Here is a 26,843-nt window from a genome sequence, read left to right on the forward strand (position 1 = left end):
CACGTTGGCAAACTTGTTTCACTTTTTAAATAATAGCCTTTTCCTTATCAGAAAATAACTTTCAAGGGCAAGTTTCTTTGGATAAAGAAAACCTATTCCATGCCAATAATCCTTTCTGCAAGGTTGCCTTGGCACAGTCCTCAGCCTGTTCCACCTGTGATGACCTGAAACCTGGCTGTTGTGTGCCATATCTGACCTTGAGCAGTGGGTGGTGGACAGTCTGCTCCCTGCCCACAGCAGGGCTCAGCTTTTGGGGGTGTGTGTCACTGAGTAAGCCCATCTTAAGAAGGAGAGAGTGGTGCAAGAGCCCAGCATCCTGTGCCACCCTGATGCAGGTTCACAGAAGGGCAGGGATGGCCAGGGAAAGAGGTAAGGAGGGGGCAGGTCTGGGAAGACGCATGGAGGAGAGGGGACTTGGTCATGCAAGGAGTGCCCCTACCTCAGAGATACCCCAGGGGAGACTTTCACATGGGTTCTTGGAATCCCTACTTCCTTTGGGGCTTTTGGGATCTAGAAGGGCTAAGTATAAGTGAATGTGTGTGTGTGTGTGTGTGTGTGTGTGTGTGTGTGTGTGTGTGTGTGTGTTTGCCTATTGGGAGGACAGATGTAACCTTTTTTGTTTTTTGGGGGGAGGTGTGGGAGTGGGGGTTAGTCTGCTACAATTCTCAAGAAATGCCTTCAGTGGCAAAGTCCTCCAGGTCGTCAGTGGAGATGATGCCCAGACCTGGAGCTTCTGCACCCTCCTCCTCTGGGCTCCTGGGAGGTCCCCGGGGCTGCTGGGCAGCAGCATGCTGAGTGGAGTCGCCTTGAGGCCCAGGGATCGGTTGCAGTCCTGCCTCGTGGGCGCTCTGTGGCCTGGCGCGGGGGCCTTGCCTGAGGAAGGTAGGGGCAGACAGCTGGGAGGAGCAGCGCAGAGGCATCAGGGCGGTCACAGGCACGGGCCTGAAGCCAGGGTACAGCAAGTAGGGAGCAGCCAGGGCATCCTGCAGGGGCGGCTCAGGGGAGACCCCCTCAGAGGATGGGACGGAGACCTTGACATACTTGCCAGTCTCTGGGTCATAGAAGGTCTTGATTTTCACCTGGAGTGGCAAGTCGAAGACAAAGTATTCTCCAGACTGTGGATCCTGGAGGACCTTCTGGGTGGCGGGGTAAGGAGGCAGGGGCGTGAGGGGCTGGGGCCCCCAAGGCCGCCTTCCCACAGGCTCGGAGACCCCGGACACTGAGTGGCGGTGCACCGGCGGAGGCAAGGAGCGGACCATAGGGAACCTGGCGCGGGACCTCTCTCCAGGTGACAGAGGCCTTCGCTCTGTCCTCTGTGAGTCCTCTGCGCAGGGTTTTCCCTCCCAGAACTCGCTGTGCTTCTCCTGCGCCAGGTCGGTCTTTCTCCTCTTGCTTGCCAGTTTCTTCGCCCTTCGCAGGGCCTTCTCCGTTTTCGGTGGGACTGCAGGTGGTTTGCCGGCGGCCTTCTCCAGCAGAGCAGGAGGCCCTGGTTTCTCAAGAGGGGCTGCTGAGCCGGTGGCCACGTCCATCAGTGCACCTCGTGGAGAGGCGGTCCGGAGGTCTTCCGCCCCCGGCTCGTGTTGGGTGTCGGAACTGTCCTCCCACATGAGGCCGTGCGTCAGGTCCTCCCTCCGAGTGAGCCTGGCAGGACCCGGGCTCGCCCAGGGGCTGGCACGGGGCTGCTCCTCCGAAGGACCCAGTTCCTCAGGAGCCTGGGAAACATCATCCCAAACACTGCTCGTGGCAGGGGAGCAAGCGCTGCTCTCTCCCGGGGAGCTGGAGTTGGGGGAAGTGGCCAACTCACCAGGGACCAGTCTTCTCCCAGGTGGCCCTGCTCTGGGTGCAGACAAAAAGTGACTTTGGAAACCTTGTTTCTGCGCCTGCTCCTCCCAACAAGTGCTGAGTGACTGCAGGGGGCGCTGATCTTCTAAGTCGTCCTCAGGTAAAGCAATCCTGGGGATATGCAGTGGAGCAACCAACTTCCCTGAGTCTATGGACCTGCTCTTGCCATCGCTTGCCATGATTTCATGTGCTGCTTCAGGGGGTGGCTTCATCCTGTCCCCCTCTCCCACCAGTGATGGAGATGAGTAATTCCCTTTCAGGGTTGTTTGGGAGTTATCTGTCCTGGCTGCATTGAATACCTGCTCAGGGTCTTCTAGGCCTTCATAGGACATGTGCTTCAAGTGTGTACCCTGCATATTAGTGGATGTCAGGGTGTTGGGCATTTCCTGGCTTTCATGGGCACAGGGACCAGCAGCATCTCTGCCCCACCCTTGCCTTGGTAATTCTTCCTCTTTTTGGTCACTGCCAAGTGAGTCCTCTGAGGATACGGTCCTCAGAAGAGGCAGGATGATAGGTTTGATCACAGGGGTGGCTCTAAGAGTGTTGTCTTTAATTGTAAACAGTTTGTGCTTGTTTGTAGCAGAAGATGGAGAGGGGGTGGGGTCTTTGCCATGTGAAAGGGCCATATCCTTATTTCCCCCAATCCAAGAGCCTCTGAAATTTCCTTCTTCCATTGATGCCTTCCTGGGTCTCTCTCCTCCCAGACTTTCCTCTTCTCTCTGTAGTGCTTCCCCTTGGCTGTGCTCATCCATGCACATGTGTCCATTTCTTAAAGCATTCTGCTGTAGCTCATCTTTCCCCATCACCTTTTCCTTCTCATCCTTCTGTCTGTCACCTACACTCATATCATTCTTCCTGTCTTCTCGTTGGTTCTCAGTAAACCAAGACTTCTGCTGATCATCAAATGAGGCAAAGGATTGATCTGAAGAGCTGGTGCTGAATTTGGCCTTACTTTGGAGGTTTGGCATAAAATCAGACTGGCTGTCACTGTAAAACACATCCTCCTCCTCAGGGGATAAGGGCCCTGGGGAGAATTTCTGGTTCAGGAGTGGGTTCTGAAGTCCTATATCTCGCTCTGCCTCCATCTCTTGGGAGATGGATCTCAAGAGCCCATTCTCCAGCTGGTGGCTCTTTGTTTGCTCTGCAGCCTGTCCAGCCTCAAGCTCCCTATTGCAAAGTTTCAAGGAGAGGTGCTTCCTGGAGCGGCGTTCCCTGGAGTCTGGACTCCAGCCTGGCCTGGTGGGACACAGCTCTGAATCTCCGTTGGCATCTTCCTTTCCATCACTGCTTCTTTCTGCAGTCTCCCCATTGACACAGGGGTCTTTGGTGAGAGTTGGATGTGAATTGAGGGTTGGATGATCATCTGCAGGGGACTCACCAAGGTCAGTGGTAGGGTCCTTTTGAGTACCACTCTGTGATGCACTAGGGACATTGGCTGGTCTTTCCTTAGAAAGTTCACTAGGAGGGCTTTCCTCAAGTCCATTGGAGAGGATGACCCCATTGCTCACAGGTTCTTGCTGGCCATCAGTCTTAATTCTTGTTTTCTCATCGAAGCCTTTCAAGAGAGGTGAGGGACTGTATGTACTCTTAACACGCTTCCGCACATCCTTGAGGTTGAACAGCAGACTGGGTGCTTTGGATTTGTAGCTGTCTCTTGACTGACATTCACTGGGTTCCTTCTCCTGGTATCCATTTAGCTGTCCTGTGGGGGATGGGCTTATCTCCCCTGACTGGGTGTCTGATGATTCCAGGACATGCTTGGTGGGTATAATGGGAGTCAGGAGCTTACTGATATTAAAAGGAGGACTATAATGCTCATTGGGGTCCCCAGGCATGTCCAGAACCTCATCTTCTGGAAATTGCCCCTGGAGGTTGTGCTTTGAATGCAGAGGTGGGCCTCTCCTGTTGGTCGGTTTCTTTTCTTCCAAAGTGTCTTGTAGACTTTCCTTCCCTCCTTTGCCAGTCTTTGGCTTCCTCCATGGAGGCTGGGTTGACTTCACCTGAGGGTCAGACTGTGAGCTGGAAGCTTTTCCCTCCACAGGGAATACTGGGAGTCCTGGATCTCTGCAGCCCCAGGGTCCGGATGTGGACAGAGCCCCTGCTCCTAATCTGCTTTCTTCCTGAGTGCAGCTGGCCCGGACGGGGCAGGGAGAGACTTTGTGCTCAGGGGGATAAGGTTCTCTTGACAGGGGTGCGTCCTCATAATGTTTGGGCGTTTTACTTTCTGGGATGGTTTCAGTGATGTCCTTTCTCTCGAGCAGCTTAGGTTGATGGGCATTCCATGACTCAAAAGCACTGTTTTCACTATGCAGAAAAGTCCCTTTGTGAACCCATTCCTTGCCTCTTATGGGTTCGGCCTTGGCTGGCTTATGGGGTGGAGAGGGGAATCTTGACTCAAATGAGCTGGCTGAATTGTCAGGCTTGGGGAGAAAGCTGCCGGAGCCATGACAGGCCATTTCTGGATTCTTTGGGGACTCTTGTTCTCCGTGGTTCCTGCCTGACTGGAGGCTGTTCTGATGGGTGTTGGAGACTTCAGCGGGCACCCTCCTGACAGTCAAAAAAGCAGAATCAAAGCAGAAGTTGACACTGCTGTCTGGAAGAGGGGCAAACTTGGGGGGATTTTTGAGAGCTGGGGGCTTGCTGGTGGGAGGCCTGCTGTCGCAATGTTGGCTCTCAGTCCTGTCAAAAGACTTGATTAGTGATGATACTTTGGAAACAGGCTTGTTGCTGCTCCTCAGGCCAGAAACTGGCATCTCCAGTCTCCTCTGGGATGGTGTTGGTGGGGGGCTGCTTTTGGGGTACTTTTCCTCCCCTTGAACATACTTGGGTAGCTGTTGGAAGGTGGCTGCCCAGCCTGCATGCTCTGTGCCTTGTGACGGAAGCTGGCTCCAAATGCCACTTTTTCTATGGGTGTGGCTCACTGTTCCCTGGTGGAATGTCCCAAACACCTGGTGGGTGATATCTGGGGACAGATTGGAGTCATGGAAAGATGCGTCCTCTGAGATGCACAAGCTTCGGAACGCCCGGTCTGTGAGGTTGCTCACCTCCCTGTCTGCATCATCCAACACACTACCAATGCTGGAGGAGTCGCTGAACCCATCTGTGCATTTCTTGTTCCCCTGCATTGTCTGTTGGCTCTAGGAAGACTGTATCTGCCAGCTGGTGGGTGCCTTTAGGTGATGATTCTGGCAAAGAGTAGGTGCAGGCCACTTCCCACAAAATTAGAGCTTCTTGTTGACCAGTTACAATTGCAAAATGAGGATTATTTTTCTCTGCAAAAGAAAGAAGTGCATGGTATGAACAGGACATCCAGCTTAATAGCTTTGCACAAGAACTACATTCTGGGATGGCTAATTTTATATGTCAACTTAGCTAGTCCATTCTACAGAGTGTTTGGTTAAAAAACAGTCTATGTATAGCTCTGACAGTATATTTTAGATGTGATTATCATTAAAGTCAGTAGACTCTGGGTAAAGCAGATTATCCTCCACAGTGCAGGTGAGCCTCATCTTTGTAAGATGTAAGAGGGAAAATTTATTGAGAGGTCCTAGGGAATGAAAACAAAGATGGACAAGTGGGATTACATCAAATAAAACTTCTGTGCAGTAAAGAAAACAGTCAGCAAAATGAAAAGGCAAGCTGTGGAATGGGAGGAAATATTTGTGAACCATATATTTGATAAAGGATTAATGTCCAAAATACATAAAGTACTCCTAAAACAATAGTAAAAATAATCTCAAAAGACAAAAGCAAATGATCTGATAAAAAATTGATAAATGAACCGAACAGATATTTCTCAAAAAAAAAAACCCAACTAACTACAAGTGGCCCACCGGTATAGGTAAAGGGCTCAAGATCGTTATTTGGGAAATGCACATTAAAATCACAATGAGATATAACCTCATGCGACAGGCTCCCTATGCAGCTAGCATGACTAGAATATGTGGTTCTGATCACAGGGATGGAAGCAGCCAGATGTCAGAGGAATGTTCTTGTCTTTCTGATCAAAGGAACAAACCCTGTCAGTGCCTTTTTTTCCTGCTTTGAATGCAGACAGGAAGCCTGAAACTGTATTTGCTATGATGCTCTAGCAAAGTTCCATATGCTGATGCTTGAACAATAGAAATATATCATGTCTCAGTTTGGGAAATGGAGGTCCAAAATTGAGGTGTCAGCAGGGTTGTTTCCTCCGGAGGGCAGTGAGGAAGAATCTGTTCAGACCTCCTTTGTTGGTGCCTAGATGCTGTTCTCTTCCTATGTCTGTTAACATTGTCTTCCTTCCTTGCTTGCCTCTGTGTTTCAGTTGTCCTTTTTTATGAGGACATCAGCCAAACCTGATTAGTATCCTTCCCACTGTCCTCATCCTGTCTGATTATATCAGCAATAGCTCTATTTCCAAATGAGGTATTAGAGGTTAGAACTTCAACTTATGGATTTTTGGGGGTACCATTCAACCATAACATGGGACAAGCCTTGACCACCAAAGTCCAACTTGCTGAGGACGGCAGTTGAGTAGCCCCAGGTCCTCAGTAGTATTGCTGTGACAAACCCATTCTGAGGTTTGTGTTATCAGGGTCGAGGGGAACCTTAATGGTTTGAGCTACTATAAATCAGGTTTTCTGTTCCTTGAGATCCTGTTCATATAGCCAGGGAGTCTCTTGGTATCCTGAATGCTGGGACTTTGATCTTGGCAATGACTAGTAATAAACTCAGTAAAACTAGTGCTCCTACACTTCCACATTAAGATGAAATTAAGACAGTTGCAGACCTAAATATCTAGAATCTTAGAGTCAAGTAAATGGTCCCTAGCTAATTAAATGCCCCTTACTATTATATTAACAGAATTTTCTTTTTTCTTTTTGAACACTCAGCTTCTATCCCTCTCTGAGTAAAACCACTTGTTATTTTTTGGGAATTTCTTCTCCCTGCCACCATATTTAGACTTGGGGTGTGAGAGTCAAGGTGCCAGGCTCCCCATGTGGATGTGAGACTCAGGGCAGGGCCACGTGTTTTACCATTTCTCCTGAAGTCAGGCAAGGATGGAAACAGGCTTGCGCGTTCTTCTCTGCAGTAAAGCTTTCAATACGCCGTGGGGGCTGCCTGGTCCCTGACCTTTCCTTCCCTGGTGCTGCAGTCTTCACCTTGAGTGCACAAGATCACAAATTTCCCTTTCATACTTGCCATTTTCCTTCATTTGTCCACTTTCTGTTGCCTGTGGCCAAAGAACTGTAACTGATCTTGGATTTACATTGTAATTCCAAATAGTAGTGAAGGATGTTCACTGATAGAGCATTCAGAAAATAACCATTTTACTTCTGTCTCTGAGAGAGAGATACCTTCCTTCCCAACTTTCTTCAGGTAATTTTTCCAGTTCTGATTTGGAATATCTAGAGTCATATGAGACTGTCATAATGTTGGCCTCATTCTCTCACTACCCATTGGTACCCTTCAGCACAGTGCCCAACCACAGAAAGTGTTTCCAGTGTCACAGAAAGTGTTTTCCTGGCTTTTAGGTTGGTTTCGTATTGCTTTGGTTTGGATCTGAAATGTTCTCCAAAGGCCCATGTTTTAAAGGCTTAGTCCTTAGCTTGGCACTATTGGGAGGTGGTAGAAACTTTAAGAGGTGGGGCCTAATGGGAGGTTAGGTCATTGGGGGTGTGCCCTTAAAGAGGATATTGGGATATTTGTCCCTCCCTCCTCTTCCTCTCTCCTTTTGCAGAGGAGGATGAGCTGATCATCCTCCAAAAGCAATGGGGTCAACTGACCATGGACTAAAACATCCCAAATGGTGAACCAACATAAACTTTTCATCTTTTTAAGTTGATTGTCTTAGGTATTTCTTACAGTAATGGAACACACATACCTGTTACATTAGTGGGGGCTGTGGGTGCCTGCCTTGCTGCGGTTTAGGATCTGTAGTTTTAAAACTTCTTTTTATGCTTATATTTGGTGTCATCACTGCTCATCTAGGAAGAGGAGGAAAAATCATTTTAGTGGAACCCAATTGACCAAAGGCCAATAACATGCTCAGTGGGAAAGCTATCTTTAAATGTCAGTAATATAGCTATAATGCCGGCAGTGGGACTTCAGTCTTTTTTTTTTTTTTTTTTTTTTTTTTTTAATCTATACTTGAACTCAACAAAATTCCAAATGTAGGCTTTTTTTTTTGTTTTGTTTTTTGCAAAAACGCTAACACAAGTTTAATTTTTCTAATATTCATGAATTTGTTGATGGCCCAAGAAATTTCAGAAAACTGTTTTAAACCTTTGGGATTTCTAATATGTTTGACCCAGTTTGTGTAGGGGTGTGTGTGTGTGTGTCTTTTAGTAAAATCTGAGCAAAGGCCCTTTTCCCACTGAATTAATAACTTAGATTTTACAGGAAATAGAACTAGAGCGGCCAAACTCAAGTCCACTCAGCCAGCAGCAGCACGTTGTTCAATTTATTGTTGGCAGGAGGCTCGAGTATCTATTTTGACAGCTAAAAGAACCAAAAAGCTGCCCAGGAGAATTTTCAGAGTGCTCAGAATGAAGTGTAAACTAATTAAAATAAACCCACTATGCAAATGTTAAATGCAGACCCTTGGGGCTTTCACAAGACCTTCCCCAGACTGTAGCTCCTGGATATTAATCTAGTCTAAGATAGTTTATTAATAATATTAATAATCATAATAACTCAAACTTGGGGAGTACATTTCTTTGGAGAGTCACCAAGGTACTTTGTTTCTGCCACCATACGGTGGGGCCCCATCCTGACTCCCCAGTCTGGTTCAGATGGGCTCTTTCCTGTCCTGTCCCCACATCACGCTGGGGCTACCTTCCCATAGCTCATGCTGTATTGCTGCAGATCACATGTCGTAACCAATATACTTTAGAAATTGATAATTGTTTCTTTTTCTCCTCAACTGGAAAGTTTCTTGAATCCTGGAAGAAGGTCTTACATGCCTTTGTATGCTGAGCATATCAACATAGAAGCTCAATATTTGTAGTAATGCTCTGAATTGGCTATCTTTATTCTGACTTAGTGTTTCATGAATGGAAAATTGAGGCACAGGAAACAAAGGAGCAAGATAATAGAAATTTTAGTAAAAAAGACCCATGACCATGGATCTTAAGACCATTTGTAAAATTCAGATTGACATGTTTGTATCACTGAGATACGGCTTAAGGAGTCGGATAAAGTCCAGCAGGTGCTGTGTTTGGACAAGACATAGGAGTGGAATGATGTGGCGCTAATTTTGTGGACATTTAGGGGACCTATCACTCTGTGCTTGGGCTCTTTCCTGACCAGCAGCCTCCTGGAAGCATTGCCACTGCTGCTGAAACGACCTTTCCAGAGACCATTGTGGAAAACTGTCCTGCTCACTACTTTCAGTCATGTGAAGGAAGCCAACCTGAGTTGGCATACAGCCCTTTGCAGGTAGAGTGGTGTGAGTACCTTCAGATGACATGACTGAGGATAAGTTGCGTAGGGCTGAGCCATGCTAGAAACCAGGTCTTGGAATCTGGTCCAATGAGCACACAGAAACAAAAGTTAATACTTAATCACAGCATGATAAATTCCTTGCATATATCTATGGCTTTCAAAAGCATTTATTTCTCTTAAATGCTTCCTATCCTACCCTTACCTCCATTATTTCCTTCACCCTCCTTGCTCTGCTTTGTACCCCTTACCATTGCCCCCTCTGTTTGGTCCAGATGAGCCTTCCAATGAGTCATGTTCACTGACTGACTTCTAAACTACAAGCAAGACTATTGGCCACTGTATTCTTGTGAGGGACCTTGACTCTTGACTTCTCCCTCCCTGTCTGGCTGGTCAGCCGCTTGTCTTCCTCTTCCTGAGGGTTGGCTTTCCTTGGCTCCCAGCACTGGGGCTTCTCTTCTCCCTCTGCAGTGTGGACATGGGTGATCTCACCCATACCTGGTCTCAGCACACACTGACAATGTGCCCAGGCCATGCCACTTGTCTGGTTCCAGCCCATATCTCCAACTGCCCATTGGACGGCTCTGTACCTGTGTATTCTAGAGTTTCATACTCACATCCTTCTCTGGGGATCTCACAAATCTGAGAATCTCCTATGACTTCTCCCTTTCCCTCCTCCCACGACTTCTCCCTTTCCCTCTTCCCTGAGCCTTTTCCTACCCAATCCATTTCCAAGTTCTGTAAGTTCATCTTTCAGGGGTCTCTTGCCCCAGATATGCTGGTCTCCATTTCCATGGTCACTACGTGCCCCAAGCAGCTATCATGACTTCCTTGGACTTCTGCAGAAGCTCATATTCATCCACCCAGATGAAGCTTCTAGAACTCAAATCTGTTTTTGCCAACCTGTAGCTTAGAACTCTTGATGTCTTCCAAGTTTTCAAGAATGAAAATTAACCCTCCTAACAAGGAATCTCCCTTCCATCCTCCTCTTGGACTATTCTCCCCCTGATGATTGACTCTAGCTACCCTGACCTTTTTTCAGCTTCTTCAACTTGCTATGTTACTTTCTGCATTGGGACCTTTGCACTTATTATTATCTCTGCCTGGAATTCTTTTATTTCCTTCTTTTCTCTGTTACCTAGTTAACTCCTGCATATACTTCAAAGCATAGGCTACCTTCAACTCCTCAGGCTATTTCAAGAGCTCCCATCAGTACATTCAGAATAGGTTATAGCCATCTTCTTTGTTGCACTTAACAAAATTGCAGCTGTTTAGCTGATTGGTTTGTTATTTGACATTTGTCTGTCCTGTAGCCTGGGTGCTCATTTGTCTAGCTCTCCATATCTTCCTCATGTGCACAGCATGAGATATCTGTTAAATACATGAGAAAATCTCTCCACCAAGACATTATTCATGCTATTAATTGGCTAATTAGGATTTATTTTATTGAGTCAAATATAATCTGTAATTGTAGAATGATCACAAATTCCAAATTAGTGAATTTGAATCCAAATGGATTTTAATTACTTTTTGATTTCAAGTCCTAAAACAAATTAAATTTATGGAAGTGGGTGAACCAGATTATTCTTAGCATGTTCACAGGCTGGCTGGGTGGAAGACATCCATTCACACCACAGCATACACCACTAAGTTAGAACTGAGTTTCAATATTGGTTAGCATTTATATTAGAAAGAAAGAGCAAGTTCATGACTATGCCATTTCCCTGTTTCCCTGTTTTCAGTGTTCCAGTTGGGGAGTGGCTTTGAGGTGCTCTGAGGGCCAGTGTCTAGCAACTATCTGTTGAATGTACCCCATATTGTCCCATCATTCCAGATATGGAACACTATAAAAAACTTCACTATAGTATGTCATACATAGTATGATGTAATAATTTTAATTGTTAGTATAATTAATGAACATATAAGCTCTAGATTATTATTTGCCACCTATTTTAATGCACCTGTATCAATTTTGTTGAAATATTTTCAGATTTGGCAACTTGGAGCTTAAAGGGTTAACTGGGATTCTGTTTATAGCGACATTGCACGTGGTCATTAAATGATACATCATGTGAATGATGGGCATCAACAGATGAAATGTTTGCTTCTGCCCTATGAAACTCAACCCTGCAGAACTCAACAGCATTCTTCTCTACAGACTTCTAGTCCCCCATCCTGTGACACTGGACACAGAGCAAGAGTGCATCAGTACGAGCAGGCTCTGCAAAACACCATAGTACACGAGGCGAAAGAGGATCCCTGGGAGAAATGGGTGGACTGTGACATATGAATGGTGAATATGTGCTTGGGGGGGACACAAGGGCAGAGCCTTGAGGTGGGAGAGTCACACATGAGGACACATTTTGTCTTCTCCTTGTTGTGAATCCGAGTATATCAAAGAAGCCAAATTTGAGCACACCTCCCCACAAACCAGTCTTTTCTCAAGATGAGCACCAAAATATTCTTTGCACAGTTATCACTTTTCCAAAATGTTTTCTCATGTGCTGCTCTTTTGGCATGTCATGTGAATGGTGCTGTTGTACTGTCAAGGACCGGTATGTGTTGCTTTTTGTAGATATGATATTTATCCTCTCTCCTAACCCCTTACAAATGCCTATGCATGACCTCAAAGTCTTCTTGAAGGGGACCTTGACCTCCTTTCATGCTCCCTACTCCCAGCCTATAATGCAGTGGATGTGTGTCCTGGACTGGCTCCTCTGGGATGTCCCTCTGTCCCCTGGCTATGCTGCTGACCATTTCCTTCTATTCTTGTAAAATCTGTTTTTCTTTAATTACTTGCATTACTTTTTATTTCACATTTTTCTGTTGTGACTCCATCACTCCAACTAGATTTTGAGATCTTTGGAGGGACATCCCTGGACTCATTGGTTTTTGACTGACACTGTGCCTGCTGTGTGGTAGTACTTTGTAAAAGTGTCCAGCTGCTATTGCCGAGAGCACTTCTTGGGCCACAAGGATGTGATGACAGAGGTTTGCTGGAGTGTGTGGCATACAGATGGAGGAAGGGCTGAAAGCTCAGTCACTTCACGTGCTCCACATCTCCCATGGGTCTCTCGGCTGCTTATTATCTCAAGCCAGAGAATGTCAGACAGCTCAATTTCTTCTGGTCCACTGCAGACCCTCATGCACCCCAGGCTGTGAGCCAGGAAGTGGCCATGGAAGTGACTCCTGCATACCAACCATATATTCCAAGTCCCGTTCCAGATACATCACATACAGCTACTGCTTTGAGCCCTCCAACTGAGGAGAGATGGTCCCACAGAACCAGAGTTCTGATGGGTGACCCTGGAGGCTCCAGGTGAGGGACCATCTGCCTTGATCTAGCTGTGCATTATCATTATGAGATGAGACAGTTGAGCCTCAGAGAGGAGATGAGAATATTTTCTCTTTGGTGAGTGACAGAGCAGGGCTTGGGACCCAGGCCTTTGTGGTCCTGGGGTCCTCACCAGATTGAGAATGTTAAAAATACAGGACACCCAGTGAAGTATGAATTTCAGATACATGATAAATACTTAAAAAAGTATATCAAGTACACTAAAAACTTAAGTAGATCTCATGCAACATGTGGGATATACTTATACTAAAAAATTACTCATCTGAAATTCAAATTCCACTGGACTTCTTATTTATTTTTCCTTTAAATTTGGTAACCCAAGGACCACACCAAACTCTTAGCACCCAAAGTGGCTCACCATCAGTAGGAGTCAGTATGACGAGTCAATACTGGGATGACACAGTGACAGTGATGGCTCATGTATGTCATGACCTGCTTTAGCATTCACTATCTTGTTTGATTCTCACAAGCCCTTTTAAGAGAATTGAGCGTGCCTTACTATCATTTTCTAGGTGGAGAAATGAAGGCACAGAGAGGTGCCAAATATTGCTGTGTCACACAGCATGTAAAGAAAAAGAATTTGGACTGAGACTCAGCTCGGGTTCACCACTTGACTACCCTGCACTTTCTCCAGGACGAAACCTTGAACTTCTGGCCCCTGGGCTCAGGATCCAATGGGAGTTTTCTGGGAGACACCCTCCTCAAGTTTACTGCTCCTGGGCTGGAGTGCATGGAAGAATTGAAGGGCCCAGTAGACAAAAGGAGGGTGTTCATTTCATTGTCATGTCACGTCCCAAGGATCTTCTCAGCTCAACTTTTCATGGCAACTATTGGAGTAGAACTATTGATTCAACTGGTGAACATAGGGAGGGCTCTGATGCTAGGTGGCCTCAAGGTCGGGCCCCACAGACCTGGGAGGGTAATCTCTATGGCCCAGGGCATGCTTCTGAGCTTCCATATCATTCTGCTCTGCATCGCTCCCTGTCTTTCCACAGGAAGCCATTGGGGTTTGCTTGGCTGCTGGGTTTGACCACTTGCTGTAGTGTGGTTTTTGAGCCCAAGATCTTTGGGTAGATCTAATTACATTAATTGAATGATATTTTCACTTTTCAGTAAAGGGGAAGCAGGAAGACAGCGGAGATGACAGAGGTTGGCTTTATCACACCCAGAAGGCCCTAACAAATTGGAATTGATTCCTTTTGCTGTTCTTTCTGGGTTGGTCTTTTTTGAGGCATCGACTTGGGCATGCCTTAAGAAGTGGTTCAGTGTAGTGAACTAGGATGGCTCCCTTGTCTCTGTGCAGCCTAGAATCCTCATTCTAGCTATGAATGCACACACAGCCTCCATCACCCCACCCCACCCCACCCCAGCCCCTTACTCTGGACTTGCTGGCCAGTCTTGGGCCAAGCTCTTGACCTCTGTGTTCAATGGCCAACAGTCCTCCTGTTTCAGAGGGAATGTTCCTGTGCGCATTCTATATTTTATGAGATAAGTATATAAATTGGCTTGAACTAAAATATCGTAGACTGGGTGGCTAAAACAATAAACATTTCTTTCTCAAAGTTCTGGAGTCTGCAAAGTTCAAGATCAAGGCATTGGCAGATCTGCTGTCTGCTGAGGGCTCTCTTCCTGACTTGTGATGAATACCTTCTTATATGTTCATATGAGAGAGAGAGAGAGAGAGAGAGAGAGAGAGAGAGAGAGAGAGAGAGAGAGAGAGACAGACAGAGGGGGCTATCTTATAAGAGCATTACTCCCATTCATAAGGACTCACCCTCATAACCTAATTACCTCCCACAGGGGCCAACTCCCAATATCATCCTGTTGGAAATTAGGATCGCAATATGTGAATTTGGGGAGTACAAAAAGTCCATAGCAATAAGTGACATAGCGATAAGGCAAAATTAGCTTCCTCAGTTGGGGGCCTTCAGGAGAGGGGAGCAGACATAGGTAGATGTCTATGGAGCAGTAGTCTTTTGGTCCATGCACCTTCATTGATTCACCAGTAAAACCTGGCAAAGTTGGCCTCCTTCCCCATCTTACAGTGGGGGAAACTGAGGTTCCCTAGTTTAGTTGTTTGTCCCTTTCTTTGCAAGGGAAAAGTGAGTGATGGAGGCCACCAGTGCCAGAGCTGGGTAACACCTCATCCTCGACCTTGGTGTCCTGTTCTCTGGCCCCATGATGATTCTGCTTTGGCTGTTCACCTGATATGATGATTTCTCTGTCCTTATTACCCCTCCTGATTTTTGGAAATCAAGAATTTCCAGTTCATTTAGACTCTCCTGGAAGAAAATGTGTGCTCTCACAAGCTGAACTTGAAGCTCTTTCATTCAACAACTACTCACTGATCACCTAATATGTGCCTGCCCCACCTTGCTCTGGTGCTGGATATGTAGCCATATGCAGGAGGGTGCCCTTTCTTTGTGAGATTGGATGAATCCTGGTGTTGATTTGTAAAAGCACATTGGTCTCTGATTGCAAATTGGCTTCTATTGGGCAGCACCTCTTATACACATAAAATGCATCTTGATTTGCACCTGAGTCTTGCATATCTGGTTTAACCAATTTGGCTCCACTGATCTGGTATTTGGCACCCAAGGGAATGTTCATCAGCTTATGACTTGGCCTGGCTGGTCAGGCTGGCCTGGCTTGACCAACCTTCAAGGCAGGAGCTAGAGTGTGAAAGCCAATGGCTTTCAAACTGACCCTGAGTCTCCTGTGCCATAGTAGAGAACAAGGCTGGCTTTATCCAGCCCCAGGAATACAATGTGGTTGGTCCTGGGGATCCTAGTGTTGGCACTGGTCTGATAAGAGTCTGAATCCTTCACAAACCATGTCACATGTGCAGGGACCTCTAAACTCTGCAGCTGTTGGGAGTCCAGGTCTTCCAGGGATCACAGATGAAGAAAACAGCTCTTGCACTGTCTATGATGGTGTGGTCACCGTGGCTGCCCATGTACCTTTGGGAAGAGTCTGAGGAGAGATGCTTTCTCTGTGGAGCTCAGTCTCACTGGAGGCTGAGTCTGCCTGGGTAGTCAGTCTGTGTGTCTAGAAGGGGCGTTTCCCCAGAAGCTTATGAATTTGCTCAGACCTGGGTTGAGTCTGAAGTTAGAGGCCAGGGAGCCAGGCACAGGGAAGGCCAGGCCTAGTCTAATGTAGATTTAAGGTTCCCTTGTTCCTGGCCTCACACACTCAGAGGAAGACCCCAGTCTCCAGAGAAATGAGAAGCCACAGGAGAAAGAACAACCTGTCCACTTCCAGCTTCTGTTCCTGATCCCTGACAACCTTGTCAGGCCAAGCAATGTTTAACCCAGATCTCTAGGGCAAAGGTGTTGATCTGCAGCCATGGCCAATTTTCTGATGCCAATCTGACATCCAGAGGTAGAGATGAGATGAAGTGTGGATGTTGGTCCTTTTGAGGTGGGATGGACTCTGGGGCACACTCGAATGGCAGCAGGCTCTGACTATCCTTGCTTTTAATATGGGTAGAGTCTCACTCACAAAGTCTAACCCATAAGCTATCAACCCACCCTCCTCCTTGTTTCCGCTCACTTCTGGAGGCAGGATGGTGCTGGCCATCACTCTTCGTAATGCTTATGGTCAGGAGACTGGATATGGTCAAGGCAGGGCCTCTGGGTGCTCCCTTCATCAGGAAGGAGCTCAGCCTCCCACTGCTAGTGTTACCATGGTGCTTCCTTAGGTATCTCTGCAGTTTCAGTCCATGATCAGTTGACTCCTTGGCTTTAGGCCTATGGTGAGGCAGAACATCATGGCAGAAGGGCATGGCAGAAGAAAGCTGCTGAGCTCATGGTAGTTGGGAAGATCAAGGAAGGGGCCTGAGACAGGCTATATTCTTCCAGGACATGACCTTTGTGACCCACTTCCTCCAGTCAGATCCACTTCCCAGTAATTAATAGAATTATGAATCTATCAGTGGATTAATTCACTGATGAGGCCAGAGCCCTCCAATCACATCCCCAGTTCCCACTTCTGAACATGCTTCAACACATGAACCTTTGGGGGACATCTGTCCAAACTAAAACATATCCCGTAGCCCCTGTTCTTACCCTCAGTTCTCCTTGGAGCTTTGTTTTAAGATGTCTGACCAGATATCCTTCTGTTCCCAGCATTCCACTCATCACACCTGGGATTCCATAGCATGGGGTGTAAGACCTTGAACCCTGTGGTGCCCTTATTGACTAGGACACAGGAATCTCTGATTAAAATCTTCCACAATCAGAAAGAATTAGGACAAGCCATTCTATTTAAGCCTCAGCCTTGCGTTGGACACCTTGGGTCGAGTAGAATGGCCAACCTGGCAGTCTGATACTCACAGAAATCCCTCTGGTAGTCAGAGACAGTTGTACCTGATGGACTTCACCTTGCAAAAACCTGTCTAGGGAGGAGCCCCCTGGAGGAAGAGGCATTTGGGATTGTGGGAGCAGGGGTGTCCCTTAGCAATCATCTTCTCCCTAGTTCTGGGAAGGGAATTAGACAGTGTGGGGAGGGGACTCTTGGCAGGTAACTCTGTAGTATATCAGGGGTGGCAGGGAGTGGAGATTCTAGGCAGGGTTCCCTGGAATCATGGGGTTCAGGACTGCTACAGAGTTGTCTACACTATGAACTTAATTCCCCCAACTGAGAAGTGACACCCCAGAACTGGATGACAGCAGCAAAGCAGAGGTGGAAGAGCTGTCATTGAGCATCCATACTTCAGGGGTACTCCCAGGCATCCATCCTGCTTATTGACCTCCTGATCCCCATCACACACTGTTATCCATAATCTCGCCCAATGGTATAACAGTTGGCAAGTCAGGCAGGGCTGGTGCCAAAGAAATTTTAGGTGGAGAAATTGAGGATCAGAGAGGTTGAGGAACTCTGTCAGGATCACATGGACAAAGAATACAGAGTCAGAATTCAGACCCAGGTCTCTTTGCCCTCTGATTGCAGGGAAGGTAGAGAGAGGCAGTGGGTGCTCACTTCGTTAACACAGGGCAGGGAATGAATGGCAGCTTCTCTCCTGGGACCTCCTCTTCTATTTCTCACAGTTATTCTTTTCACCAGGAGGCTTTGCTTTGGTAAGGTTAGAGAAGGTGTCATTGGACCTGGCTCTCCCCTGGAGGCCATCTTCCCTGCTCTGGCCCTTGGAAGCTGTGCATACCTGGGACAAGGAGAAGGGAACCCTGCCCAGAGCACGTCTGAGGATTTCTAACCCTTCCACAGAGCTTCTCACCTCCCTGCTGGAGGCTGGGAAGGAAACGGCAGAGGGCTGGTGGGTAGATGGTGACTGTCTTTTCTTCAACCTGTGTGACTGTGGCAGTGGGGTGGGTTTGGATGGGGAAAAGAAGAGGAAGGGGCTCAGACCTGTTACTGACATACTCACAAGGAGCTGAATGGCAGCTCCTTTATGGATTTTCTCATAGCAAGTACAAGCTTTCAGACGTGGCTACCCAGGCCTGTCTTTCTAAGAATTTTAAAATGAAAGACAGGTAAGTAACTTAAAACAATAGTGTTCCTTGATGTGATTGATGTGTTCCTTGCAGAGTCTCCTCTTGAGCTGGAGAACAATGACGGAAACATGTCCCCTTTCCTTGCCTGAGTCAGAGGTCAGGTCAGGCCCTGGGCTTCCCAGAGTGCCCTGGAGGCTTATTAAACTGCTGGGCCTTGCCAGGGCCTCTGGGTGGGCCCAGAGCATTCATATTTCTAGTAAGTCCCAGGGGCCAAGTTGCTGCAAGGCCTGAGGCCACACCTGAAGAAAGCTGCTCCAGCATTGGAACTTGAACTGGTAAGTCATAGATGCTTGGGTCGCTTGGGTGCAGTGGTGGATTGTGCCCTGTCTGCTCTTGTCCTGTGCCTGAGTCAGGGTAGATAATGTATACATGAGGTGCAGAGATGGATTAGAAATGCCTTCCTCTCCAAGGGACTATGCTGTAGAAGGGGAGAGCATGCTGCTGGGGTCCCCAGGGCAGAAGGAGAGAAGACTCATGGGACAGCTTGTTCTAAAGCAGCTGGGAGGCTAGAGAGTTTCAGCTCCCAGGCTGTGCACAAGCAGCCAGTGGGGCCCAGCCTGGGCACACCACAGAAGGTGGTGATGGAAAGAGAGAGAGCAGCTTTCCCGCCTCTTAGCTCTGTGCAGCACCTCACAGCACGTCTCCCAGGCTCTGTTCATTCATCTGCAGTTATTGGTACTTACTTCCTTGGGTGGTTGGGAAGGACACAGTTAAAAAGCGACAAGAGCCCAGACAGTTACACAGAGTGAGGACTTGATAAATGGAAACTCCCACCATTAGAGACTGCTGTGGTCTGATGAGGCCCCTGCCAAATTCATGCATTGAACCCTAATCCCCAGTGTGAAAGTGTCATGAGGTACAGCCTTTTTGGGGGTGAGTAGGTCATGTGGGTGGAGCCCCCATGAACAGGATTAGTTCCTTTATGAAAGGATCCCAGAGAGCTCTCTTGCCTTCTTCCCACCTAGGGAAGATACAGCAAGAAGGTACCATCTATGAGGACACTGGGGCCAGTGGCACCTTGATCTTGGATTTCCCAGCCTCTAGAACTGTGAGGAATAAATATTTGTTATTTATAAGCTGCCAGTTTATGGTATTTTTGTTACTGAAGCCTGAACAGACTAAGGTTTTTGAAGCAGACAGTGCAGGGAAGAATCCCATATCTACTATGGCAGTAATAACACCTGGCAACAGGATTGTCATGTGTGTCAAAGGAGCTCATGTGATAAAGCACATAGTAGCTGCTCACTAAATGCCAATTCTCATAATTTCTAACCCCAGATGGGGACAGTATAACCTAGTGTGAAGGACATGGATTGAAGCCAGACTGTATTGGGCTTGGATCCTGGCTGAACTAGTTGTGTGTGCCTCAGTTTCCTCATCTGCAAAGTGGGACTAAAAATAACACCTGCTTCTTGGGGTTGTCATGAGGGTGAAGTATCTGGGTCCTTGTGTCTGTGAAGTGGCTGGCTCCTAGCAACTCTCAAATAGACCTCATTGTTGTTATCATCATATGGCACAGTTAATCCAGGGTCAGGGGTCATTAGAATCACTGGGTTGGCTGTGCCTTTTCCCACATGAAAGGAAGAGGCCCTGCATGGACTGGGACTGACTAGAGTCCTGGAGGGCTTCCCTGTCTTGGAAGCTCCTCCTGGGTTTGCCCCCTGGGGTCTGGTTCCTCTGTCTCAGTCAACCACTCACCCCCCTCATTGCTTAGAACACACTTTTCCTCCTTGATTGCTCAGTGATCCCCACGTGCAAGTCCAGCACGATGCTCCCCTTGGAATACGTGTCTGCATTTCCTAGATTGTCACCTAACCAACATCAGGAAACCTTGTATGCTCAGTTAAAATGAAGACTCCTGCCTTTGCCCTTGAGGCTTAAGATTCGAGTTCTGTAAATGTGGCTCTGAAGTTTCAACCCTTTTCTTGTCCTTGGGAGTGGATGGTGGGGTTGGAGCAGGGTGTCCTGGCTGATGGCTTGTGCTCTGAAGCCTTGCTACACCCATGGGAACATCATGATCACTTAGGGCTAGGTCATCCTCCCCAAGTGTTGAAGGTACACAGATCCATGACCCACTCTAGAACAAGAGAGAGGGTAATCATGGAAGGTGATCATGTGCAAATGTTCAGTGGTCACCCTGGGCACATGGGGTCAGTCCTTCCTGGTTCCAGCTGCTCACCAGCTGAGAAATAGCATGAATCAGCTGAATTCTGAAGCATGAGGCTTTTTCCTTGGTGACCTCTGGAAGGTAGAAATCCAAGTTGGAGTTTAAGTAGGAGGAAAAAAAATCACTAAAGGACAGTTGAGGGCAGGAAGCAATTCTTAAACTTCTTGCACTTCAAAGGCCTTTCGTGCCTTTGTTTACTTAATGCTCATAGGCGCCTTTGAGATTGGGGTAAATTGTTCCCATTTTACAGAGGAGAAAATTGAGGCTCAGGAGGCTTGCTGAGAAGAGGCAGAGCTGACCTGTGACTCAGATCTATTTGTTCTGTGAACCTGCATAGCCAGCAGGCTTTAGAGGCACTGTATGGAATCCTGCTCTGTCCTAGACATCTTCCTTAAGAGCAAGGGACAGGATGAGGCCTGTGTGCTTTCCTAGGCGCACCTGACTTTTCCTAAGATTTTGACTCATCGATGAGTGACATGGCTTCCTTTCTAGCACGTCTGTTGGCTGCTGATGTGAGCTGTAGTATAGGCAGGTAGTTGGGAAAGATACAGGCTCCAGACACAGATCTCCAGTTCTGATTACTGTGCTTTCTTGAGCAGGTTACTTAATCTCTCTGAGCCTGTGCCTGCCTCTGTGAAGAGTATCACAAGGACCACCATGCTGAATAACCTCCAGAAATAAAACCAGACCTACTAAGGTTTTGCCCACTGGATTGCCATGATGAACAAGGGTGGGGGTGACTGAGGGCAAGAAATGGTTCTGATGTGGCAGGTTTAACCCTGTTCTCTGAACTCTGTTCCTTTGACTTCTGCAGCCTTCAGGCCTGACCTGCCTCTCAGGGTCAGACAAGGCCACAGGAGGGGATGAACTGATGGGGCTGCATGTGATCCAGGGGCCCCAGGACAGAGCCAAGGGGCAGCAGCAGTGTGACCTGGCCCTCACAGAGGGGGCTCAGCAGTACCAGATCTGAAACCAGCCTCCAGCCATGGAAAGGAATGAGAAAGAGCAACGTTGATCTCAGATACCCCTCGAGAGGCGCTTCAGCAAATCTAAGCATTTCTAGACCCCACTGCCTTCCTCCAGCGTCAGGTGAAGACTCTGTGATGGGAGTCAGCTGAGACAAAATCCTTCTCTCAGCCCAGCCTGCTGTCCCCAGCAGCTGAGCCCAGTGGAGAAGGGACATTGCAGGCAAAGAAGGGACCTGGGCCCAAAGGAGTCCTGGACTCCACTAAAGAAACTATGGGATTTGGGAGCCCTGCTGGGGCCTGGATGCCTGAGCTGTGCTTGTGTCCTGTCTGGGCTGGACGCTGGAGGGTTGGCCAAGCAGAGAACGGAAGGTCTCATGAGCTGTGGTCCCAAAGAATGTCCCTCTCCTTCCACCTGACTTCAGGAGCTGCGTGTTACATTGCACTGTCACGCATCCAGCCATGTTCCACAATAGCATGACTTATGCTGGGCTGCCACACCTCAGCATCAGCATATGCTCCATGTGCTCCACTTTTGGGTCTTGATCTGTGATCCTTGTTTGACCCCTTGGCCTCCTGCCTCTGGCCACTCCTATCAGCTCATGTCACACAACCCCTGGGAACCAAGCAGAGACTAAGAGGCCTTTGGGTTTTTTTCCAACTAACTAAATGAAACTTAAGGTTGAGTTATAGGGCTACGGATTGGTTGGATTTGGTGAAATGGGGTTTAAATCCTCAAATGCAAATTGAAACAAGACCCACTGCAGCCTCCATGGACCCTGTTGGGGAATGTCAGCACTGTGTGCTTCTAACCAGGCGCCCTTCTCTCAGAGACCTCCAATTCTTTCCATTAACCCTGGACAGACAGAGCAAAACCCCAAGGGCTGGCAAGGAAGGCGCCCAGCCTCGATGCCATGGGCAGGTCTCAGTTACTGAGACTGGTAGGCTGGAGGAGTAGCCTATTTCAAGAATGGGGCTTCCCTTCTTCAGAAGGGTCTCCAGGGCATCCTTAGGGTCAGAAGCAAAGGGGCAGGAAGTACCTAGACACTGCCGGGAAAAGTCAGGAGAATGGATGTGCTCTTCCTCCAAGGATGCAAAGCCAGCTTTCCTTATCTCCCCCACATAATCCAGCTCTCTACGTTTCCAGGGGACTGAAGCCTTTTGCTTCCAGGAAGACACAGCATTCTCTCAGCCCCTCTTCCCCAGCACCTTTGCTCCCATCCCAAAGAGCTTCTGGTCACCAAAGAGCAGGCACAATAGTTTCCAACCCAAGGATCCAGGGGCAGACACTAGTTGGACTTGGGTCACCCGGAGGTGGCTATTTATAAACTATCCGATAAGCACAATCTGCCTTGCTTGGTCTGGGTCACACAGACACGTTGTCCATCTGGTGACTGCACAGCCAACCCTCCCAGGGCCACTACAGCAGACTGAACATTTCCTGTAACCACCAGACCTGAAATACAGGCCCTGGGGAGGGGTAGAAGTCTGAGAGCCAGCCAACCACTCGTCCTGAAGGGTCTTCTTCAAGGGCTTTATTAGCTGCAAAACCTTTTATTGCTATTTTTGAGGGGTGGGGTGGGGTGTGAGTATATAAATTGACTTATCTCAAGAAGCTTTCTTGTATAATAGCATTCTGCAAACTTTTTCTGTAAAGGGCCCCATAGAAAACGATTTCACTTTGCAGACATGTACTCTGCAGGTATAGTGTAAAAGTAGCCAAAGACAATATGTAAATGAAGGAGTGTGGCTGTATGCCAATAAAACTTTATTCACAAAGCCAGGCACCCAGCCCAGAGGCCATACATAGTTCACCAACTACTATTGTAAAGGGTTCTCAAATGCTGGAAATTTGGACCTCAATTAACATGCACATTTGGTTAATCTATTCCCTTGAATTCCAATGATTTTGTGAGTATTTTAAGGTCCTAAATAATTTTTCTTAAGGCTATCTAGCTTTTCACACATATCCAAAACTATTCTTTTCACCCATCAATTCTCCAACAAAGAAAAAAAAAAGAGAGATGATTTTACACTGGGCCCCAGTGTGTGAAGACAGGCCATCCGTGGAGGGCTTTGGGTTGGGGATACGTGTGCTTTCAGGGTCCACAGGCCAGAATGTTTCAATAACCACTGTTTTTTGTAATAGCAGGTATGATCCTGCCTGGCACAGTACTGGGAGCCACCACCTCCAACTCCAACTGCCATACAACTTGTGACTATATGGTTGTCTTCATTTGGCCACACAAGGACTGGGCCCATCCACAGGCATGTGCTCCCTCAGCCATAAGGGAGCAGAGTGACTGACAGACAGCACCGAAGGGCAGAATCACACATGTATATACCTTGTCTTCTGTATGTGATCCAGCACGCTGGGAAGCTCAGCACCCAACATGCCCTTGCCTCCCACACTACCCTGCACATCCAACATACCACCAGCCCTCCCAGAGCAAAAGCTCCTCCTGCCACCAGCTTGAGACTCCTTGCCTACGCCAAGGAGCCAGGCCAGCGTGGACAGTACCTTCCGTTTTCCGCGTGTCCCAGCTGCTTGCTCTTCAGGCCTCCCTAGGAACGGAGAGCAGCCTGGCTCTGCCCAGCAGCCCGAACTTCTTCTCTTGAGCTGGGCTGCCCAGAGATGGGAATACGATGGATTGAAGATCCAAACTTTCTATTCTTTACAAACCTGCCCACCTGAGGAAAATCAGTGACCAGAAGTTGGCCAGACACTGGAAGTCTGAGAAGCTTACCTAAATAGAGACCCGGACGAGGGAAACCAAATGGTGTTCTTGGTGGGGAAGAGGCGAACAGTCCACACTGCAACACCCGCGTGGTGTCAAGTAACAGTCAGATTAAACAAACAGCCTCAGCAGCTATTTTTACATCCAGATCAGCCACGGGTAATAGATAACTTGGGGAGTGAGAAATTGCTTGCTGATTAGCTGGACCCTCACCACAATTCCAACTTCAATCCAGAATGATTTCTAAAGCTATTTCAGCACCTAGATTCAAGTAAAAATCTCTCAAGGTGGGAAAGAAAGCACTTGTCTAGGGAAACATTAAAAACACGATAGTGTGTGTGCCTTGGAGCCAGCGCCTGGAGGCCTGCTGATGTCCCAGAGCAGAAATAGCCCGTTTCATCATCGGCTCTGGACGACCACAGCCTGCATTCCTCGAGTAAGGAGCGTACTCTGCTGTGCTTTTGGAGCAAAATAATATGCCCAACTGCAGGCTGGAGGAAGGCCAGGCTGGGTTTCAGGGTGAGGGTTGCAGAAGGATATGAAATAATCGGGGAAGAGGCAAGGTAAGTGTCCACTTGGGGAGTGTGGCCACCGCAAGCCCAGTTGTTTGTAAGACCTGAGAATCAGAGGACAAATCCCTTCTGCCAAGCAAGGGCTCCCCTCTCCATCTCTAGGAGGAGCAGCAACTTATGACCCTGAGACAAACTGCTGTCTGCCTTCCCAATGGATGCTTTCTGTCTTGGTCCAGGGCCACCTGTTCCCCGAACTGCCCACAAACCCCAAACTTCTATCTGCCATGCTTTAGCTTGTGCTGTGCCAGCTCTTAGGTCACTGTCATGCTCCCCTTCTCTGTGGCCTGAGAAAGCAGAGGTGACCAGCCCCTGCCAGTGCCCGGTTCTATAGGGTGTCCAAAGCCCCTGGAAGTCTGCAGCGCACTGTATCTCTGGATCTATTTGTGGACTGCCCCTCCTGCTCCTCTGGGCTCCTCAAGGGCAGCAACCTTTGTCCCCGCCCCAACTGGGGCCTGGCACCACCTCCAGTCTTGAACCTGCTGGTGGTCAGGGTCACGGGGACCTATGTCTATATATTTTTGTCTGAACCAAATCAGAAAGAACAGCTCCTCATTGTCTTGTAGACAGGGTGTCACACCCCCCACCAGGAAGGTGCAGACCCTCTCCTGCTAGCCTTGCCAGTTGCCTTTTGGCACCTGCTTCCTGCTGAGCACTCAGAGATGACTCAGGCTCAGCGTGAACCCCTTAATGTTACCCACAGCACCCACCTCCTCTGCTTGTCAAAACAAACATTAGCCAACTTGAGACATGAGCCAACACTAAAAACTAGTACATAGGATTTGTAGCCTGGGCTCTGTCATTTCCTAGCTCTTTGACACCAATGTCAAATCACTTCAGCTCTTGAGCCTCAGTTTACCCAGGATCTGTGGGGTTGAGGGTCAAAATTGCTCATGAACACATCTGTGCTCATGTACTATAAAGCTTCCCAGATGTTAGCCACTTATTTGTTATTTTTCATGACTTTTGCCACAGTCTTAACCATCTGTAAGATTATTTGCTTATTATTGTCCTTTAAAGAAAATTTAAGTCAACTTAAATTTTTAAGTTATTAAGTCAACTTTAAATTATTTAAATCAACAGTGCTTTATGGTAAACAACAATATCTGAGAAACAACAGTACCTAATTTTTTCCCCCTATTACAACATGGAAACTAATTTATAGCCAGTTCATATGTCATCTGTGTCTGACTCAAATCATTTTGCCCCAGATGTTAGGAAACCTCGCATTACTGAATCCCATTCTACGCAGGCAGTTGCAGGGGTGTTAGTAACAGGAGCTGCAGCACTCAGCGAGGCCCCTGCTCTTCCTAACTCGCTTTCCTCCCCGCCTCAGTTTCGTTCTTCCCAGCTTACTTTTAATTCTTCACAGGTGGAGAGCATGACCTCATGTCTGGTTTAGGATCCTAGAAATGGTGAGCAGTGCTCTGTGGCTGGAGCTGGTGGTGTTTGCTTCAAGCTGCTGACTGAGAAAAGAAAATCTCGAGGGTGACCAGGGGAAGGAACATTCAGGGGGCCGGGCAATGGCAGGCAGCTTTGTCAATAACGTCAGCAGGAGGGGTCGGGACGGAACAAGAAAGCACAGTTGTCCCAGCAAGACCCTCAGAGCTTGGCTCAAGGCTCCATCTAGCTAACCTAAGCACAGCTGACGGCTGCAGAATCCAATTTCCCCTGGAAAATGCCTCCACCTTCCCTAAGCCATGGATCCCCACAGTTAATGGTGGGCACATTGGCATGGACCACCCCCAGCGAAGAGTACAGCTGGGCTCTAGACCAAGAACTCAGGGTCTGCATGGTGGGGAGCTGGCATCATTCCTGGGGCCTGGCCCAGGCAAAGTGACCACTCTCTTCCAGTCCAGGAGCCGTGAGCTGCGTGGAAAGAATGTGAATGAAGACACAATTCTAAATGTAGAATCATGGACACTATGTGAGCCAGCATGCTCCCTAATGGCCCAGAAAAACAAGGCCCGCTTGTACATTCGGCAAGAGCATAAATAAAGCTGTCCTCAGGCAGCGTGCTACGATGTCCCATCCTTGCAAGGACTTCAGTGGCCACAGCTTTCAGCAGGGTCTCTGGAACACTGCGGGGGTGGTGAATCCGCCTGATGGTGCTGGCGAAATGGCCTAGTTATCACCTTGATGCGCATGATGATCAATAACTTAATTTTACAGCAAATTGAATCTGCTCTGCATCTGTATTAATTAGATATGTTCAAATGCTGGCAATGAGGGCAATGCAGAATGGTTTCTGCAGTTAATTTCTGTTTCTGGTTAT

General features: G+C 47.9%; 1 protein-coding gene and 1 long non-coding RNA gene across 9 annotated transcripts in view; one reads left to right on the forward strand and one right to left on the reverse strand.

Annotated features, from left to right (window-relative positions):
* LOC306660491 (cardiac-enriched FHL2-interacting protein) lies at positions 1–25,946 on the reverse strand. Of its 7 annotated transcripts, none has more exons than XM_079138761.1 (4): positions 25,925–25,943; positions 23,783–23,886; positions 7,706–7,808; positions 1–5,114 (listed from the first exon to the last, which is right to left on the reverse strand). In XM_079138761.1, the coding sequence occupies exon 4, from the start codon at positions 4,965–4,967 to the stop codon at positions 666–668; it is 4,302 nt and encodes a 1,433-aa protein (XP_078994887.1). In that variant the 5' UTR covers positions 4,968–5,114; positions 7,706–7,808; positions 23,783–23,886; positions 25,925–25,943; the 3' UTR covers positions 1–665. The 7 variants fall into 7 exon arrangements, with proteins under 7 accessions (XP_078994887.1, XP_078994886.1, XP_078994888.1 ...); XM_079138760.1 differs by lacking the exon at positions 25,925–25,943 and adding an exon at positions 24,009–24,348; XM_079138762.1 differs by lacking the exon at positions 25,925–25,943 and adding an exon at positions 19,080–19,175 and having other exon boundaries at positions 23,783–24,002.
* LOC306660492 overlaps positions 25,852–26,843 on the forward strand; it is a 38,927-nt gene continuing 37,935 nt past the window's right edge. For both annotated transcript variants that reach the window (XR_013763648.1, XR_013763649.1), the window contains exon 1: positions 25,852–25,983. This is a non-coding gene — a long non-coding RNA (uncharacterized lncRNA). The remainder of the gene's footprint in view (positions 25,984–26,843) is intronic.

Source organism: Sciurus vulgaris, assembly GCF_902686455.1.
Source record: "Sciurus vulgaris genome assembly, chromosome: 4".
NCBI classification, from domain to species: Eukaryota; Metazoa; Chordata; class Mammalia; order Rodentia; family Sciuridae; genus Sciurus; species Sciurus vulgaris.